Source organism: Engraulis encrasicolus, chromosome 19 (genome assembly GCF_034702125.1).
Source record: "Engraulis encrasicolus isolate BLACKSEA-1 chromosome 19, IST_EnEncr_1.0, whole genome shotgun sequence".
Classification (NCBI taxonomy): domain Eukaryota; kingdom Metazoa; phylum Chordata; class Actinopteri; order Clupeiformes; family Engraulidae; genus Engraulis; species Engraulis encrasicolus.
The window spans coordinates 34,421,512-34,429,692 of NC_085875.1; the positions used below are offsets into that span (position 1 = coordinate 34,421,512).

The following is an 8,181-nucleotide window of genomic DNA, read 5'->3' on the forward strand; positions in this document are numbered from 1 at the left end:
GAGATTGGCAATTACAAAGAGACAGAGGAGCAAAGGATAGACGGAGGACAGAGGAGAGGTGACAGAGACAGAGAGGTGGAGACGAGAGAGATAAAGAGAAGGGGAGGAAGAGGAAGGAAGAAAAGGTTGGTCGGGGGAGGTTAGGTTAGCTTAGGTTAGGTTAGCTTGGGTTAGGCTCTTGGTCTGGGGAGGTAAGGTTAGGTTAGCTTATTGGTCGTGGGAGGTCAGGTTAGATTAGGTTAAGTTTCTTCAAATCAAACCTAACCTAACATAACCTAACCTTACCACCCCCAACCAACCTCTTCCCCCTTTCTAAAGCCCACCACAGCAATGCCGTGACGTGACAGATTGTATTGTACTGTAGGAAGGAGGCGAAGAGAGGAGAGGAGGGGTGGCTTGTGAGAGAGACGGCGTGGCACGGCGTGGCACGGCACGGCGGCCATCACAGGGAGGACTCGTACTGGAGCAGCTCGTAGAGCAGCGGCCCGTCCCTGTAGCGGATGCCCACCGCTGTGGGCGTGATGAACTGCAGGATGTTTATGGTCCTGCGCAGCCGGCGGTCCACGAAGTGCGCGTCCCAGGCCGGGTAGCGCTTGCGGGGCATGTCGATCTTGATCAGCGGGCCCTCCATGCGGTAGTGGCGCCCGGAGCCCGCGGGGGGCCTCTCGGGCGAGCGCACCTGGAACACGGGCAGGCAGGTGTCGGTGGCCTCGTCGTCCTCGTCGTCCGTCTGCTGCTGGTGGTGGTGGTGGTGGTGGTGGCGGGTGGCCGTGCCGGTGGCCGCGTCGGCTCCGGCCATGGAGCGTCGGCTGGGCGTGGTGGCCTGGAACGGGGCCATGGGCTCGGCCTCGGGCGGCAGCGGCAGCCCCCACAGCAGCTGGGCACAGCAGGAGCTCTCGCGCATCCGCACGCGCGCGCCCATGGGGTGCAGCGCGCCATAGTACAGGCCCATGAAGAAGACGCCCGAGGCGAAGCTCATGTAGACGCCGCACAGCACCGGCACGGCGTAAGAGTCGGTCGCCACCGGGTCACGGTAGGCGTACCTGTAGTAAAATATGGAAACACTTCACTTGACGCCGGTGTCATAGGCATGTCATTACAGTGTCATAATAGTGTTATGTATGTGCCATAAACATTATGTCCATGACTTTTATTTTATTTTATGACTGTTGGCCTTAAAGTGATACTGTCCCATTTTTGGAGATAAGCTTATGTTACACCTCCCCTTGAGTTAAATAATAGGCTCTTACCTTTCTCCTGTACTTCCAATCGTTTTCTAGTTATGGCAGTGAACATTTTACCTCCAAGCTAGCAGTTAACTTCCAATCGTTTTCTAGTTATGGCAGTGAACATTTTACCTCCAAGCTAACAGTTAACATTGAGTCCTATAAGACCAGTTAGCCGCGAGCTGGTCTCATAGGACTCAATGTTAACTGCTAGCTTGGAGGTAAAATGTTCACTGCCATAACTAGAAAACGATTGGAAGTACAGGAGAAAGGTAAGAGCCTATTATTTAACTCAAGGGGAGGTTTAATATGAGCTTATTTACAAAAATGGGACAGTATCACTTTAAGTGACATTTGGTTATGACAAATGTTTATGACATGGACATAATGTTTATGACTTTTCTATGACTGTGTCATGACACTATCTTGACACTGTGATGACATGATTGTGACACCGGCGTCAAGTAAAGTGTTACCAAAATATCGTATCACAATTTTTTTAACAACACAAGTAAGTAAACATCACTCTGATACTGGTAGTTAAAGGGGTATGCCACTATTTTGGGGCTTAATACAGTTAAAATCGTTGGCTGGGGTTTATAAAGGTGGTAAAGTGTCTTATTTTTCATGTAAGCCATTGTCTTGCTTTAAGACAAGTTAAAAGAGGGAATATGTCGCTAAGCTAGTGAAAGTCAATGTATCCATGTAGCATTGTAGCATGCTACACGGATACATTGACTTTCACTAGCTTAGCGACATATTCCCTCTTTTAACTTGTCTTAAAGCAAGACAACGCTTAACATGAAAAATAAGACACTTTACCACCTTTCTAAACCCCAGCCAACGATTTTAACTGTATTAAGCCCCAAAATAGTGGCATACCCCTTTAACATCCTCACTGCAAGACGATCTATACGATTTCTCCACTTTGGCAGATTCGAGACGATCTTGTACCCAATATCACGATTCACGATTTAATATCGTCATTCACGGCCGGAGAGGTTATCACATGGAACACACACAAAGTCTTCCATCCAGTAAGCTCTGGGGTGGAAGCAGAAGACAACCCTATTTAACCATTTCCTCTCCCACAGTCCATGGTGTGAGCTTATTTGGTGCACGTGGGCTCCCAGTTGGCTGTTTGCCCACTGTCTATTGTATTGTTTTCCAATGTATGGATTGTCATATCTTGCCGCTCCAGTCTTGTGACCACACAAAGTAGATGCACTTGCCTCCAATAATATTTAATGTCCCCTGACCGGAAAATGTATACACCAGACTATGATATTACATGTGGAATTTCCCCAGACAAATAATGCGTGCGAGTAGAAAAAGAAAATACATGGTTAATGTAGAATAGTAGTAGTAGATAAGAAAAACACTAAAAATTTAAATTTTATAATAATGTCTGCTTATAAAGCATTAATAACACCTAGTAAATAATTAACTAATGATGAACAAAACATTAACAAATGTTTGTAAATGATTAGGAAATGTTAACAAATGTTTGTAAATGACTAGGAAATGTTATGTTAATATTTTATATCTATCAAACATTTACAAATGGCTTGTAAATGAATAAAAATACTCTATTATACGGTATGTAAAATCTTGAATATATTATTTGTAGCATTAATTAAACATATTGCATTAATTAAACTTAGTTAATAATAAAAAAACATTTGTTAATGTTTTGTTCATTCAAAATTATTATTATTATTATTGTTCATCATTAGTTCATTATTTACTAAGTCTTTACTAAGCAGACACTATTATAAAGTGTTACCTAAAATGCTACTACGTACCACAGGCAGGTGAGCACGGTGTTCTCGGCCAGCACCAGGAGGTAGTAGGCCACCATGCGGTAGCGCGTGCGGCCCTCCTTCACGTTGAACCAGCAGAAGATGTAGACGATGCCCACCACCATGTTGAAGAGCACCTGCAGGGACACAAGCACACACACCAATGGGAAATGCAAAAAGACATATGTACAGTAGCATGAAGACACAGCTAGAGTATAAGATGACTCAAATGCATCCAGGCCTGTGGCCCACTACCACGAAGGGGAACATCAGAGCAACTCTAATGTTTAGAGGTTAATCAGGAACATAGGTTGACTTTTCCTTCTGTAATGTTTGGCAAATTATCACTTTCCTCCTCCTCCTCCTCCTGCTTCTCCTCCTCAGCTCAGCTCCCCATGTGCCCTTCATTCCTCCCGCTCACTCCTGCTTTTTTTCTTTTTCTTTCATTCTTTCTTTCTTTTTTCTTTCCTTTTCCTCTGACGGCAGAATTCCACGCCGATGGTGGTGTCACATTCCATATCAGCGTATCTAAAGCCCAATCACACACACACTTAACAGACACACAAAACATGCATGTTGAAGAGCACCTCCTCCCACTTGGACATGCAGAAGTCCGTGCCGCCGTGCACCACCCAGAAGGCCATGGCGCACCAGTGCACCACCACGAAGATGCCGAAGTAGATGTGGAAGATGGAGGCGAAGAGGGCGAAGGAGAGCACGCGCGACGAGATGGTGAAGAGGCGCCAGAAGATGTGCACCAGCGCGCCGCGGTAGCTCATGCTCTTCTTGTCGTCGCGCGAGTCGCGCAGCAGCTTGTGGTAGGAGGCGAGCACCCAGGCCAGGGACATCAGGGAGGCCACCGACGACACGCCTGCAGGGACGAAAAGACACATGTGGACACAGCTAGTGTACACACACACACATACAGGAGGCGAGCACCCAGGCCAGGGATGTCAAGGAGGCCACCGATGACACGCCTGCAGGGACACAAGCACACACCATGAAGACACAGCTAGAGTACACACACACACGCACACACATACACACACACCAAACACACACACACACACACATACAGGAGGTTAGCACCCAGGCCAGGGACATCAGCGAGGCCACCGACGACACGTCTGCAGCCGGGACACAAACACACACACCAATAGGGAATAGGAAAATACATATGTAGACATATGTGGACACAGCTAGAGTATAAATGCGGTGGCACGGTTGATATTCAATCCCATGTTACTCCTCTATTTATTGAGTTGCACTGGCTACCGATTGCCGCTCGGATCAAGCACAAGGCCTTGACCCTTGCCTACAGAACCATCGCAGGAACGCCCCCAGCTTATCTGAAGGACTTACTAAAACCTTATGTTCCTGGAAGAGAACTGCGCTCCTCCAGCTCAAGCCGTCTGGCTCTGCCATCCAGTCGCTCTAGGTACTCCCAGTCAAGACTGTTCTCCGTTGTTGTACCCAAGTGGTGGAACGGTCTCCCAGAGGCAGCAAGACTAAGCACATCTCTTGTATCCTTCAAGAAGCAAGTAAAGACTCTCCTCTTTCGTGACTATCTACTAGACTAATGTTTGAGCTGCCCTAGCCCCAGGCCCCAGGCTCTTGACATGATGTGTATGTATGTATGTATGTATGTATGTATGTGTGTGTGTACTCTACTTTAAAAAAAAATGCTAACTAACCCTTCTTTGCATCTGCACTTGTTGTACTGTATATTTCCTGTGCACTTTGTATCTGCTAGTGATGTTGGCTATGATTATGTCCTCTTCTGAAAGTTGCTATGGTTATAAAGCGTCTGCCAAATGTAATGTAATGTAATGTAATGTAATAATGAATACCGGTATACTGTATAATGTGAAGAAATAGCTACAGTAAACAGTAATATCACACACACGAAGCACACACAAAAACATGCACACACATACACACAAACACACAAACACACACACACACACACACACACACACACACACACACACACACACACACACACACACACACACACACACACACACACACACACACACACACACACACACACACACACACACACACACACTAAGACATGCATGCATGCATGCACGCACACACACGCACACGCACACACACACACAGAATGGTTATGTGAGCAACACAGTAAAACATGTTTGACAGTAGGGATTTACAGAAGACCTCAGGGCCATTCACATGAGACGCCAAAAAGACAAATATTTGCACACATTCGCAAACAATTTTTGTCTGTTTGTTCTGACGTCTGACTTGGCAAATGTTTGTAAACATGGGCAAACATCTGAGGCCGCAGTTCCTACTGAACATCCAGTGACATTTGGCCGTGGCTTATGGAAAAATTGAATTATCTAGAATCTTGGCTTGAAAACCAGTTCAATTAACTGTCATAATTTAACTGTAATAACTTCTAAATTTGAGTTCTGATCGAAATACTGTATTTCATCATGTGAAGAGGCATATATGAACCATACCGGTACATCTTTGGACTGTTACTTTAAAGGGAGAGGCAAATATTTTCCATCATAAGAAAGTGAAAGTAATTAGTAGCAAAAAGGCATTAGCACCAAAAACAATGTTACTGCTCCTGTAAATACATTTTAGGACGGCCACTGTGGCCTAACGGTTTGGAAGTTCAAAACATATAGCATCCTAAGCTGGCAGGTAACCCCTTGCTGCTTCAGAGGCACTGTCTTTGTACTGTAACTAGTTCACATCATTATGGATGCCCACAATGCAATTTAATGTGTTGTACTGTTGTTAGACTGAGAGGCTCACTTATGACCTGTCAAATATTCATTTTCCTATCTATAAAGGCGTAAAAGCTCAAAGATATTAGCCTGGCTATCACAATTTTTAGCATTTGGTCTGCCCAACATGCGTTGACACGGAGCATGTCTACGGTAGGCTACCTCACATTCATGGAATCTCTCCGTATGCTAGTGCAAAGATATAAAGAATACATACAGCATACATTATAGGGGCAGCTTCGCAGTTGCCTCTTTTAAAGCGGATAAAACTTGGATTCCAACACGCATAAAGTTCTATTTATTTGTTCGAAGTCCAATTTAACTAAAAGGTTCCACAAACTCGAAATGTACGAACAAAAGGCTCTATTTCGGAAGTTCTATTTAACGCGGTTGAAAGATTGTTTGCTTCCGCTCTGCCAAGCCATCTGAGTGAGGCGCTTTTATGAAACATCATCCAAAGCCAATTAGACATGTCACTTCAAACAAGCCAGTAGCTCAAGCAAGACAGCAACAACAAAATGAATAACAAATAATTATCAAATCGAATTTCATAAACATAAATACCATCATTCATAACCAAACTATCCAAATAATATATCAAAAGTTCATCAAACACAAAACTGGCAAAATGGCTCCAACATACATACTTGCACACACTTACACTGATATTATCTAAAGCGACCTTGGGTGTTTTGAAAGGCGCTATATAAAACGAAGGCGTTATTTATTATTAGTAGTAGCAGTATCAATAAAGTACTGTATGGAGAGGGTCCTTACACTGCAGCGTCTCGGCCCGGTTCTTCTGGATCATGATGCTGAGCTGTAGCACCAGCTGCGGAGCGCTCTCCAGGAAGGTCTCCAGCAGCCGCAGCATGTTCACGTCCGCGTACTCGTACATCATGGCCCAGTAGAAGCGGCGCCGGTGCTCCTGCTGCCGCCGGCTCTGGATGCCCAGGTACATGGTGCGGATATACCTGTGGATGGAGGGGAGACAGGAGAGTGGAGACAGGAGAGGGGACACGGTTATGTTAGAGATCTGGATGCCCAGGTACATGGTGCGGATATACCTGTGGATGGGAGGCTTGAGGTTTGAGTTAGGTTTGAGGTAGGTTCATGGTGGTACCAGTAGCGGGAGAATGGTGAATGGACAGAGGGAGAGGGAAGCCGCATCTGGTCAGAATATGTAGTATAGATGACTGGGTCAATCAAAGAGGTGCCTCATGAGGGGCTATATGGGAGAATGGGGTAGGGGAAAGGGTGGGGAACCTTTTTTCATTCAAGGGGACACTTCAAATTCCTCCAAGGGCCAAAAAAAGTCCTCCAAGGGCCACACTATGAACACAAATCAGTATTTCCCCTGCACTTTAGGCCTTTATTGAAGGCAGCCACCTTTACAACAGACCGCACCTTCTCTAGGTCCCCTGAATATAACTTCCAGGTAATTGTACTGCAAATGTAACATAGGTTTCCCCACCACTGGGCTAGACAGTATGTCCTCACATCCCTGATTCCTCGTTTCCTCCATTCTTACCCTTCATTCCACAGAGGAAAACAAAGAAGGAATTGAGGGCAGATGGAGGAACTGAATCCTGTATGCACCCTCACTTCTCTGACATCCAGAAGTAGTAGCCACGCTCCTCCGCCCTCGTCCTCAAACTGTTTCATGCATTGAGATGAAGACAAAGAGCAGTCACAGAGAACAGGGGTACATTTCTCAACACCGTCATCTTACTTGCAATGCAATATCACAGACAACCCACTAAGTTGCTAACTGGTTAGCAACGATGCTTTCGAGAAACGGGACCCAGAACAGAGTCATCCACCAGCTACACATTACAGTGGACACTATAAACACTTGTCTGCATTAAGAACTTAATAAAAGCGAGTGGGGATCATGTGGTTAGGAGGACAGCTACAACAGGCTGTACTGTATGTGTGGGAGGTCCTTCAGTTTAATGTGAGAAGATAAATCTCAGCAGTGAAAGAATACACACACACACACACACACGCAAGACGCGCACACACACGCACACAACACCCACACACACACAGGGAAAGAGAGACAGTGAAACACAGACAGAGACACATACACATGCACACACACACATGCACAAAAAATGCCTTAATATCCCTCAAGCCCAGGCCTATTATAGGTGATGGCACCAGAATACTCTCAGCACAGCAGACCCACAACACTTGCGTGCTGAGTCCCAACTCCCACACCCCCGCCAGAGGAGTGTTGTGCTGCAGAGATGGCAGCAAGTCCCTCAGCAGCATCAAGATCACACACACACACACACACACACACACACACACACACACACACACACACACACACACACACACACACACACACACACACACACACAGGGGTAGTTGATGTGA

General features: G+C 45.8%; 1 protein-coding gene across 5 annotated transcripts in view; it reads right to left on the reverse strand.

Annotated features, from left to right (window-relative positions):
- Nucleotides 1–442: 442 nt before the first annotated feature.
- The window catches only part of xkr6a (XK, Kell blood group complex subunit-related family, member 6a), a 64,064-nt gene continuing 56,325 nt past the window's right edge, over nt 443–8,181 (reverse strand). Inside the window, exons 2-6 of one of the 5 annotated variants that reach the window (XM_063224152.1) lie at nt 6,574–6,770; nt 3,616–3,899; nt 3,032–3,165; nt 797–1,043; nt 443–730 (exon numbers count right to left, since the gene is read on the reverse strand). In XM_063224152.1, coding sequence (XP_063080222.1) covers nt 443–730; nt 797–1,043; nt 3,032–3,165; nt 3,616–3,899; nt 6,574–6,770 — 1,150 coding nt within the window. Of the gene's footprint in view, nt 1,044–3,031; nt 3,166–3,615; nt 3,900–6,573; nt 6,771–8,181 lie in introns of all 5 variants that reach the window. The other 4 variants (XM_063224153.1, XM_063224151.1, XM_063224150.1 and 1 more) reach the window with 4 other exon arrangements.